Source organism: Ictidomys tridecemlineatus, chromosome 3 (genome assembly GCF_052094955.1).
Source record: "Ictidomys tridecemlineatus isolate mIctTri1 chromosome 3, mIctTri1.hap1, whole genome shotgun sequence".
In the NCBI taxonomy this organism is placed as follows: Eukaryota; Metazoa; Chordata; class Mammalia; order Rodentia; family Sciuridae; genus Ictidomys; species Ictidomys tridecemlineatus.
Genome location: NC_135479.1, coordinates 147499927 through 147512146, shown reverse-complemented (window position 1 = coordinate 147512146; position 12220 = coordinate 147499927). Strand labels below are relative to the sequence as shown.

The 12220-nt window shown below is 43.4% G+C and overlaps 1 protein-coding gene across 1 annotated transcript in view; it reads right to left on the bottom strand.

Moving 5' to 3' along the window:
* Positions 1–11290, bottom strand: part of Fstl1 (follistatin like 1) — a 54701-nt gene extending 43411 nt beyond the window's left edge. Inside the window, exons 1-2 of the mRNA XM_005327634.5 lie at positions 11027–11290; positions 10826–10882 (exon numbers count right to left, since the gene is read on the bottom strand). Coding sequence (XP_005327691.1) covers positions 10826–10882; positions 11027–11029 — 60 coding nt within the window. The 5' untranslated portion in view covers positions 11030–11290. The remainder of the gene's footprint in view (positions 1–10825; positions 10883–11026) is intronic.
* Between the last annotated feature and the right edge of the window lie 930 nt (positions 11291–12220).

Here is a 12220-nt window from a genome sequence, read left to right as displayed (position 1 = left end):
TGCTCTACCACTGAGCCACAACCCAAGCCCCAAGAACAGACTTTTGATGGAAGCCCCAACACTATGAATGACATCAGTTTATAAAATACACAGTTGTAGAAAGGGTCATTAGAGTCCAGCAAGCATCACATGACTCAATGTTTGAGGAGCTATGCACATCGGTTAGAAAAAGGGGCTCCTTTCCTCTGATTGGACAGATAAGCCCTGTACTTGGGCATGTGGCTTGCTGAGCCCAGTGCAGGACAGAGTCAGCCCCACTCACCCCCTCCACTGGTGAGTGGGGCTGAGTGTACACATGTGCAGTAAACAATGTCTACAATCACACTTTCAATAATTAGGCTGGAGTTTTAGAGCCATTTTGCAATTTGGCCTTATTTAATGTGAAACAGTTGTGAATACATCAGAAGAACAAAGAAACTGCCTTAAAACATCCCCTGAGTCACTGACCATTAGTTGCAAATGCTCTGACATAACAACTACTCTCCAGTATACATCAGAGAAGTAGCTAAAGGTGAGTCCAAATGGAGAGGACCAACATCCATGCGGCCAGAATGACCAGGCCTGACTCTCAATCATGGCACTCAACTGGAAACTGATGTAACCCGAAGGCCAGTACAGTGCTGAGTCCATGCACTAGCAAGAGTTTTTGGTTTATTTTCAAAGTCACTTTCAGAAATAAGGTACAGTGGCCCTAAATCACTGAGCTTTTATCTTGGAATTTTAAGTAGGCCACTCACTAGGCAGTTGATTTGGGGTAACTAATTGAATTCTCTGAGCCACGATTTATTTCCTCATGGATAAAATTAAGATTGCAATAACTACTTAACGGGTTGTAAGAATTAAATAAGATATGGCTTTTTCTCTCTACCTGCTGTCTGGCTAAGTATTAGTCATTTTTCAGAGCTCAGTTTGATAGCCAATTCCTCTGGGAGGACTTCCTGTGCTCAGCTCTGTGCTCACACACTGTTCACTTAGACCACTCTGAGCCTGTGTCCCTATCTGGCATCCTACTGAATTGAAAGCTCCTTGGGGACAGGCTCAGGACTTAATCACTGGCATAAATTCAGTGATCGAGAACAGATCTGTGAGACCTTCCACTTTGCTCTTCTGAGCGGATCTTGAGAAAATATACTTTGTCCCAGATGATTAATGCAAACTAGAGTGTCAAGGTTTTGTGCAATTCTATCTCTATATAAATGTGAACATGGTGGTTCACAGGTATTTTGGCGGCTCCTAATGAAGCCCAGACACTTCAGGATGACCTCTCTATAAAGGCAGGAAGAGGAAGATGAGAAAGAAAAGGACAGCCAAGGAAGAGGAGAAAGATGAAGAGGAGAACAAAGAGAATCACCCAGGGCCTGGGGATGAGAGGTGTGGGCACCGGAGGCTGGAGGCAGGACTGGCTGCACCCTGGCAGGGCCTTTTCATTAGGACTCCAGGTTTGTATACAAAGCACTAGAAGGTACAGTCTTGGTTCTTGAAGGGACAAATCCCAGCTTGCTCCAGAATACTTTCTACTCTGTCTTTAAGAGTAGCTGGTATTTATTTTGAGACAGTTAAAACAAGGGGCCCTGTTTCTTTGTGTGACCATATTTTCCAAAACCAAAATTTAAGACTTATCACCAGCTAACAGGCCATGCTGTGGGGATTACAGCAAGATTATATGAAAATGGCCATCTACCACATCTGGTGGTCACCTCCACACGTAAGGAGAAACCCAGGAGAGAGAACTCTATGTGGAAAAACCCCAGAGAAGTTTTATGCCTCTCCTTTTGTCTTTCTCCCTCTTTTCATTCTGGTTCCTTCCCTTCATTTACTGCCTCAGGGAGAACCTATACTGGCTTTTGTCCCAAGGTCTATAGGAGATGCTCAATGGAGGTGAAATCCTCTCCCTAGAGGAAGGACAGAGTTGTGGTCTTACAGAGGAAACACTACATAGAAGTTTCAGTAAAAGACTGGTTCAGAAGAAGAAACATTTCTTATATAAATATTGAACATCAAAATGTCCCCTGAGATAAATATCCCATTTTCTATTTATTTTTTATTTATTTATTTTTGTGGTGCTAGGGATCACACCCAGGGCCTGGACCATGCTAAGCAAGCATTCTACCATGAACAACAAGATCAGTATTTTTAAATCTTATTTTGAGACAGGGGCTACTAAATTACCCAGGCTAGCTTTGAACTTGTGATCCTCCTGCCTTAAATTCGTGAGCTGCTGGGATTACAGGTATGTGCCACCAAGCCAGTTTTCTTTTTAACCCATTTTGTCCCATTGTCCCAGATGTGGAAACCTACAAAACTTAAATTGAACAACAAATATGCCACTTATGGTAAGTTTGACATAATTATATTTGGAGAGTTGAAAACTTTGATTAACAAAGAAGGAGATAGATACTTAAACTCCTGGAGAAGGCAAATCAAAGAGGCAGGAGAATTCCATATACTATGGCTCGCTCTCTCATACACCCACATCCAATGGCTTTTGGAATTCTTATTAGTAGAGATGCTACAGAATGGGAGTAGCTAACAGGCTATGGGCCAAACTCACTTTTAACTGCTTTACATGAAGCAGCTTATTTGATTCTCATGACTAATCTGTGGGGTAGATACTTTGTATTAATCCCATTTTATAGATTGTGAAACAGGCCAGAGATTTTAAGTAACTTCCCCAAGACTGCATGGACAGTGAGGGCAGCACTAGGATTTAAACCCAAGGATTCTCTAGCTTCAAGGTCAGAGTGCTGAACCATCACATGTTACATCTTCTCAAGGATAAGTAGGTAAATGGAGTAATAACCTGAGCCAGTGCATACTCTGTACAATAAGAGGCAATGACTCATGAATATTTCTGTGTAAAGTAAGAATTTTCTTGTTGACATTATAGAGCCAAAAAACACTCTTCCTTGATGCCTAGTAGGGAATGGCAACAGGCACTTTATCTCTCTAGCAGGACTTTGTTTTTGGTGTTGATTTATGTACCATCAGTCAAGGAGCCCTTTCCATTACCCAACTGAACAGACAGGCAGAGAACAGCATCATTCCCATTTTATAGATGAGGAATGTGAGCTCATGGAAGATAAGTCACTTTGCACAAGGTCTCAAGTCTGGACAAGTCTGAGAGATGTCAGGAGATTTTAAAATGGTTACATCAGAAAGGGTAAGAGCAGAACTTCTAAGTCAAGAACTTTTTCATTCTTTACAATTAATTGCAGTTAATAATAAAAATGTTCAGTAACAGAGTTCATATAAAAGATAGACTTGGGGCTGGGGTTTAGCTCTGTGGTAGAGTACTTGCCTAGCATGTGCAAAACCCTGGGTTCAAACACTGGCACAGAAAAAAAAAATTTTTTTTTTTGAGACATCCAGATGTGAGAACGAGATAATGAAGGAAGGAACTCAGAGGAAGGCTTGCGTGTCATGAAAATGGGAAGTAAGGGAAAAATACCAGAGCCTAGGGACAGATAAAATTTCAGGTAAAGTCCCATGCAAAAAGCTGCCACCTACTGGATATACTGATGGGGTGAACAAAGTGGAGGTTGAAAATGGCCCCAGCTGCCCAAATGGAGCCTCAGAAATTTTGAGAAGTCAGGGATCACCCATCCCACCTCTGCATTTCAGGATTTCCTGAACCAGTAGAAAGAGGAGGAAAATGGAGTAGTAATTTCTACTAAAGCCATAGATTTGGTTCCTTAATGGCTGGAACCATTTGAGCTGTACAGTAGCTGCAGTGGTGGCAGCTCCTACAGTACAGGGACCATAAGTTATTGCCCTTTAACCCCATAATATTCCAGTGGTAGGACACGTGAAAAGTGACTTGCATAACGTCACATGCTTCTGTAGGAGATTAATAAATTATACTTAATAACGACTGTTGTGGGTAGAATAAAAGACTGGGGAAAAGACAGATATTGCTTCAGACACAGGATTTAAATCTGGAAAACAACAAGGAGTAGAGAAAGACAGACTCTCTCCCTACATCAACTCAAGCCAATAACTCGTGAAAACACACACACACACATCTGGGCCTGAAACAGACCACAGCTTCTTTTATGTATCTTATGACTTGTCTGGCAACAGCTTGACTGGTCACAAATAGCGTCTGGGATTATTCAGGGGACACATTAGGGGTCATAAATTTAGACGTAATCCTGGGAATAGCTTAATGGTGATGGCTTCCAAATGAGGATATAGAAAGTCTATTAAGAAATTACATGAAAATCCTTCAACCACAGCAAAAAAAAGGAAATTTATGGGATATATTTTGTATTTCAACTAACCCAAAAGCATCCTATTAGCAAGTTATTGCCAGACTCTGCTAATGTAGAGCTGTTATCTATGACAGCAGCAGCTCTTACAGCCTTAGCAACAGCGACTATTCAAACCTTCACTGGAAGGGCCAAGAAAATTCTCATTATCCTATTTTTGTTGATGGCCAATATTAGAAGTTTTGGCTTAATTCAAAGTGTTCAGATTCATCTAAAGAACTCAGAAGCTTGGACCAGAAACTGGCAAGCAGAGTTTTCCTGGAATTTTCATCCATTTCCAATCTGCATTCTATCACCTATTACCCCATGTTGTCTTTGTCAGTTTCACACAGACCTGAATTCTGCCTTCTAATTATCCTAATTTTGGCTAAACATTTGTCAATGTTTGTCCAACTGGATTGATTTTTTCCAGCAGGAATGGCAAAAAAACTTTTATTTCACAGACAGACTCTGATTGACTGCTTATAACTACCTCGAACATTACTGAGTATGATTTTCAAAAACCTGTTCCAGGTTCAGTAGGAAAGAACTTCATGATTGATTAGAACTGTCTGTCATGGATAAGGGAGAGGTAATGTTGATGTGTATGCTATGTTTATGCCATGTCATAGAATTGGGAGATATTTATTTTTATTTTCTACAGTATCCAATAAGTTCATTGAATACTTATGTTGATGGACTTGATCCATTTCTCTAGAAGGGGGATGAACCAATAGTGGCTAATTATGAAACCTCACTCCCTCCCTTCTCCTAAAACGATCCTTAGAAGTTTTATTCTTTGGATATTTCATTCAGTGTCTTGACAATATGGGAATTTCTGTGAATCCCTTTCTTTTTAAGAGGAATTTATCCCTCTAATCTTTTATTTAAATAAAAAGTTGTTATTTTCTGATAAAACATGAAAATAAAGTATACCCACAAAAAGAGAACATAGAAAAGATGAGAGCAAAGAATAATCCCAACCCTACATAGTATTTTGTAAACACAACTTTTAGTGGCACGCATGGCTATGCCATGATTTATTTCACCCTCTCCCACTGGATATTTAGTCAGTACTAAGTTTTTTGCTGTCATACATCAATTGACTAGTATCTTATGTACAGTCTCCTTAAATGTAATAATGACCAGGGCAAACCGGTCAAATAGAAAGATTTGACTTTCTTTCCTGAACTTAGTTTCTCAGTGTAGATTACAGTAGCCCTAGCATATCCATTCACAAAATAGTCAAGTGAGCTCCCCCAGAGCTGACCTAAGGTTTACTAAATCAAATTCGCATCAATGAAGACTGCATTTAACTATTTGCTGTCTGTCCTGGTACTTAACAAAGAAAACAATTTTCTACTATAAGCACGGTTAACTACAAGTTAAATGCTTAAAATAAAATGCAAATTGCAAGTCACATAGAGAGGGTTAAGTTACCTTTTCATCAATTATTAAAGGATCACTATTGCTAAAGCATGGATTAAAAACTTGCCAAGTGTGACTAAGTGTTGAGACATCAAGAGACTGGGCTGATAAAGATAATACTACCTCTGTCTTGATTGGGTGATGGCTACCACCTGGGTATATGCAGATGTAGAAGTTCATCAAACTACACCCTAAAGATTTGTGTCCATTTTACAACTGTAAAGGAATTTCCAATATCAAGGGAAGTTCTACATTAATGTAACAACAAGAATTACAAGGATATTTATTCACCATATCCTTGTAACAGACACAGTAGCTGCCACCATTTAAAGAACCTGGCCCACTGCTAGACTGTAAACAACATGTGTGCATAGCATTCTCAGCCTGTGGCAGTAAACGCTAACTGATGAGCAAAGTGAAGGGAAGACGGGTGCTGTTCATGGCTCACTCTTGAAGAAGGCACAGTTGCCAAAGCCAGGGTCAGAAACGTGTACACTGGGAAAAAGTATGTATTTGACCTCCAAGGACAATAATCATCTGGCTTACAAAATGAGCTATATTAACTTTATTTTTTTAAGTCTTATAATATCTGGTATTAGTTTGAGACAGAAGCTAATTGTGTTGTCCAGGTTGGTATCGCTCAAATGATCCTCCCACCTCAGTCTCCTAAGTAGCTGGGAGTACAGGAGTGTCACTATGTCTGCTAGGAATGTTCTGTTGGATGTCCAGTTATTTGAAGACGATTAAGAAAAAGAAACCATTCTCATATGTGACCACTGTTATTCATCCTTTACTTTTTGTTCTTGTGCAAGCATGTGTTGTTCTGCCTAACAGACTTCTTTGGGACATTTCCTCTGGAGTCATTATGTCCACCGCAGCCCATACCCTCTAATTTCTCCCCCTTACAATTCTTCCCCAACTTGCTCCTTGGGAGACTGGGAACTGGAGCCTGCTTTCTGTTACCAAATCCAGAAATGTTTACAGGAATTGTAACATGTCCACTTTTGGAGGGTGGAGGTACTGGGGATTTAACCCAGGGGTGCTTTACCATTGAGCTACATCCCCAGCCTTTTTCAAAAATTGGAGCTAGGGTTTCACTAAATTGCTGAGGCTAGCCTCAAACTTGCAATCCTGCCTCAGCTCTTGAGACACTGGGATTACAGACCTGCGCCACCATGCCTGGCAATATGTCCACCTTCTAAAGACATTCTCAATGACCAGGGCCTTGATTTGCTGGGCACTTGCCCTTCTGTTTTTGCTTTTTAGTTGTATACCTTCTCTGTTTTTAACATTCCAATTTCCAATGATGGTCTTCAGCATTACAACAACTTTATTTGCCAAAGGTAAATAAGAGATCATTTTAGTAGCAAATACACTGGCTGAAGCTTCAAGAAGTAGCAGTCAGTAGATGGAGGTTACACTCTAGGTCTACCTGAGTCTAAGAATGTAGAGGAGCTCCCACATCAAGCAACAAAAACCCCTAGTGGTTAGTTATATGCAAATAGGGTATAAATGAAAGTTAAGTGTGGCTTCTGAGGGACAGAACCCTGATGGTATTGTAGTGGGGTCAGTCAAGAACTAAGTGAAGTTAATCTGCCTGTAGAATTGTTATTGCATCTCCTTACTGTTCTCTTAGGTAATATACTCACAGTTCCCAGGTCAAATGTGGATCTCTCACTGGAATTGGCAATCTGATTTGTAAATCTATTCCCTTGATGCATGGTTCACAATAAAGAATTTCTAGACCTGAAATGTTGGGAATCAATGCTAGCAGAGGCCACCCCTAACAGTAAGTAGGGGAACACCTGGGCACTTGCCAAGGCTGTCCTCCTCATGGTCTTGTTGAGCCACAGAGTCTCCTTCAACTTGCCATGCTAGAGTGATAGAGATCATCAACTCATGGAGCAGGCAAACCAATATCCGAGTTCTCCCCTCCATGCCGACATCTCCAATACTTCTCAAGGAACTGTAGTCACACCCAGTGGAAGGGAATAGAAGAGAGAAAATGAACAGGCTTTGTGTAGTTGCTAATAGAAGCCCTCACTCTGCCATGGCCTCCACCCCATGTCCTGCCCTGGCCAGATGGCAATATTATATACATCTAGAGATATGTGCCATACTCAACACTGTCTTTTTTGCAGGGACTCTATAGAGTACATTGGTGTTTGCTCATGTGAATGGGGCAGAATTCAGATGGCAGCTGGCTGAAGGAATATGCTGGCGATAGAGTAGGTAAGAAAGGAAGCAATCAAAAAGCAACTTGGAAATGCCAAGTAAGAGACGATGGAAGGGGCTGGGATTGTGGCTCAGTGGTAGAGCGCTTGCCTAGCGCACACACCCCTGGGTTCAATCCTCAGTACCACATAAAAATAAATAATAAATGGAATAAAGGTATTGTGTCCAACTACAACTAAGATAAATAAACAAATAAATAATTTTAAAAAGACAATGGAAAACACAGGGAGGAATGTAACTCTTAATGTGATCTGTTAATAGTTTCTCAAATCTAACCAAATGGAATTTACATAGCCAGATGTTAACAACGATGTCAATCACCATTCCTCAAGCTTGGAACACCTCCAATTTTGAAGGATTACTCCAACAACTTTGGCTTCTTCAAATAGAAACATTATTTGTAGATAAATATATTATTTTTTCAAAGGCTGAATTAAATCTTTGCATTAAATCTTGGTGCAAAAAGCAATGAGAACCCTCACTTTATTTTCTAAATTTCATTTTTAAAAAGTTGAACAACATTTGCACAATTTTAACTAATCTAAAGTTTACCAAAATGGATTCTTGCCAATAAGTCTATAAATCCCATACCTGAGTGTGTTTGCTGAATGTCCTTAAAGGGAAAAAAATTCTACTGTAAGCACATTCACTACAAGACATAATTGTTAAAATATATTTGAGGTAAAAGTCTCCTATGGAGAGGGTTAATTTACCTTTTCATTAATAATTAAAGGTACATTATGAACACATGGATTAAAAATTTGCCATATATAGCTTTTAGGGCCAGGCACCAAAGGTTGACTCGATTAAAAGGTAATGATCCTTAAAAAACTGGAGTCATGAAATGTAACCCCTCATTCTTCACTGTAACTTTCTGTACCAACTCCTTCGATTTCCATGCCTCAGCACTTCTCATTTTGCCTCTTTCCCTGTAGATTTTGCCCAGGAATTCTGAGAATACTGGATGCTCTTCTACTTCCAGCAGGAAATTGCTGCTGGGGGAACTTCCTCCCAGGGCTAAGCTTTTCTCTGCATTGCAGAGGGGTGGGGAGGCGGGTGTACAGTACAGGCTGCCTAGAATAGATCCCAGACCTTGGGCCTCACAGCCTTGTGGTGACTGAACTCAGAGCTTCCTCACATCTCGTAGTATTTGCATTCCAGTTCACAGAGCCATTTCACACACTAGCTGGCAATTCTTAAGCCTGCTGGAAAACTAACCCAGGATTCACCTCATCCATCACGGAACTATGGCTGTCCTTTGAGGGCTACAGCAAGGGATGGAGGAGTGTTTTTTAATCAGGACTAAATCTACCAATGAAGAGGGATAATTCCTCAAATTTAAACTCTGGAAAATGAAACGGAAGAGAAGCAGGCCAGGAGTTGAAGGTGGGCTCTAGAGGCAGAGGGAACTGGGTTCAGATCCTTCTTTACTACTCAGTTATATGATCTTGGGCAAGACTCCTTAAATATGTTCCCTCCTCTGTAAAATGGGAATAACAAAACCTATCTTACAGGGTTTGGGGAACTAAAAGAAATGATGCAGTAATACACACAGCCAATGTCTGGTATACAAAATACTTGGTAAATGCTAAGACTTCATGTTTGGAAGTGGGTCTGGAGCTTGGGTTCAAATCCTATTGCTAGCATTAATAGTCAAGGGCATCTGATGCATTAGGTAAACTTCCCTGAATCACTTTCTATACCATGAAAATGGAATTTTATTACAACTCATAGTAGGTATCTAATAATTATTAGCTATTCTTGTTTCATTGGGAGTAAAAACTGCTTGTATTTCTACATCAACCAATAATGTAGTGAATTAAGTGAGACTTCAGTGTAATGTCTATTTTTTTAAAATCGTGAAGCCTTTGTATGCATTTATGAATTCTGCGGTAGAGTCAGGCTGTAATGCTAAGGGTGGGGCTAAACTGTAATATGAAGAAAAAAAACTAAAAGGGAGTATAAACCACCCACCAGGGAGCTATTTCTTTTGTAATGTGCATTCCATTTCTTCTCCCTCATGCTTTTTAATTCCTTCCACATTTCCTGCCATAATTATCAAATGTTTAGTTTCTGACCTCACTTTTCTGGAGACTAGAGCCCAGGGAATTTAGAATTGTTTATTTTCTGTCCATAAACCTTTGAGTTAATGGAGGGGCTTGTGAGCGAAGGGTTGTTGGTTTGTTTGTAGTGTCTCAGGAAGGTCACTGGAGTTGAAAAGAAAACATTACCAGGAAAAAAAAAAAAAGGCTGAAATGCCTTAACTGGAAACGCAGAGCCCCCAAAGGGCAGAGCCATGGATCTCTCACACTTGCGCAATGTGAGTTTAAAGAATAATTTAGATTTTTTAAATGCCCTTATATGGCCTAGATAATAACAAAAAAAATCTCAGGGCACTTTGAAAGGAAAATAATAAATTTTCAGGGAATCATAATCTCACTTTATAAAGAAGAAAGAGAAATTTATTTTGCCCCCAAAGAGGAATCTTTTGATTCCCCGACCCCCACCCCCGGGGAAGATAGACTTGGAAAGGAAAAGTCCTGAACTATTCTTAATTTCCTCTAAAGTGAAGGGAAGAACTCAGGGCGCCTTTTTGAACTCGACTGCTGCTGTCGCCGTGTGGGTCCCAGTCCGCCCAGTCGTGCTCTCTTCCCCACCCCACCCTCCCTCCATGTTAGGCGCGGTGGGGCTCTCACTTATGGCCCAAACTTATCCTGATCTTAAGACTGAAGTTTGGCGAGTAGCATTTCTGCTCCGAGCGCCCCCGGAGCCTCACCCCACCCCACTCCACCGCAAGTGTGGAAACTCCCAGTCCCACCCCGCGAGCATCCCAGGACGCACGCCGGCCGCCAGGCGCGCAGAGCCCCTTGGCCTGGGGCCCGCGTTGCGACCTCCTGGACCCACCCCTCACCTACCTCGGCGTGGACCCAGGCGACGGCCACGAACGCGAGCGCAAGCCAGTGTTTCCACATCTGAGGAAGAGAGAAGAGAGCGAGACTGAAGGCGCCGGGCCCCGCGCCGACCCGGGAAACTTCTTCAGGTCCCGCAGGCTCGTCCCCTCCGCCCGGGCACCCCAGGCCGCCCGGAGGGGTCGAGCCACCGCACTCCGTGCTCACCATGGTCCGGTCCGGGGCTCCGGAGGGCGCGGGACAGAACGGCAGCAACGAGCTCAAAGCGAAGGTGGGAGCTTCGCGGATCAGCAGCCTCCAAGGAAATTCGACCTGGGCTCGCCGCCCCTTAAGACCCCTCCTTCCCCGACTGCCTGCCCCCCAGCTCCTCCCATTCTCCTCCCACTTCTGCAGCAGCGGGCCCCGCGGCTCCAGCTCCCCTCCCTTCCCTAGTCCCTGGCTGCGGGGAGCCCTCGTGCGTCCTGGCTCAACCTAAACCCCTCTCACCGCACGGCCCTTCGCCAGGCATCCCTCCGACCCCCAGGACGCTGAAGCGAAGGCACTGGGGGCTGTCCCGAGGGACGCTGCAACAAAGGCCGAGAGGGGAAGAGGGTGCGGGGTGGAGGGAGAGCGAGGAGAGCCAAAACCCCTCCCCCGGGAGGGGCGGCTGGCCTGCAGCAGCCCGCGGCGTGAGCTGCCGAGGTGGCCAGGTGGGCGGTACCGCTGGAGGCCCGGGTCTAGGCCGGGACTGGAAACCCCCCCTCCCCGGGGAGAAGATGCCCTGCAGCCTAGGCAGTCTGAGCCTCCCTACTGCTGAAAGGGAGAGGATTGGGCTACAAAGGAGCCCCCTCAGCCCAGGGACTAGGGTGCCGCTGTAGCCAGAGCATCAGGAAGTGAGTGCAGTGGCCAAAGACCGGCCGGCGCAGGGAAGGCTGGTCTGGGTTCAATCGCAGGGTGAGGGTGCAGTCCCCTGCTTTGCTGAGAAGATCCTGAGTCCAGCATATACTGGTAGCCTTTTCCTGCCCTTCCCTCAGGTCCAAGAGCTGTGTCTGCTTCCTCTTCTCAGCCCATGCCTCACCTGTGTCCCTGTCCTTCTGTCATTACAGGTAACTGTCCTGCTCATGCCTTGAATATCCACCAATTTCTTCCTAGCAGCCTGCAAAGGTGTCTTACCTCTTTGAAGGTGCTCCCCACTCGCTTAAATCTGCTTCTTTTCCTGCCACGATGGCTAGTGCGGAGAACTAATCTACTTGGCATCTCAGATTTAACTTGCCCAAGGCTGAATCCCCCTTCCCACCAGCTCTGGAGCCTGCTCATCTACCTCCTTCAGTGGTTGCCTTCTAAACATATCTCCTTATTCCAGAGCTTGGTTGTCACCATAGCCTGTCAGTTTTCCCATTGAGATCGCATATGCATCCCTCC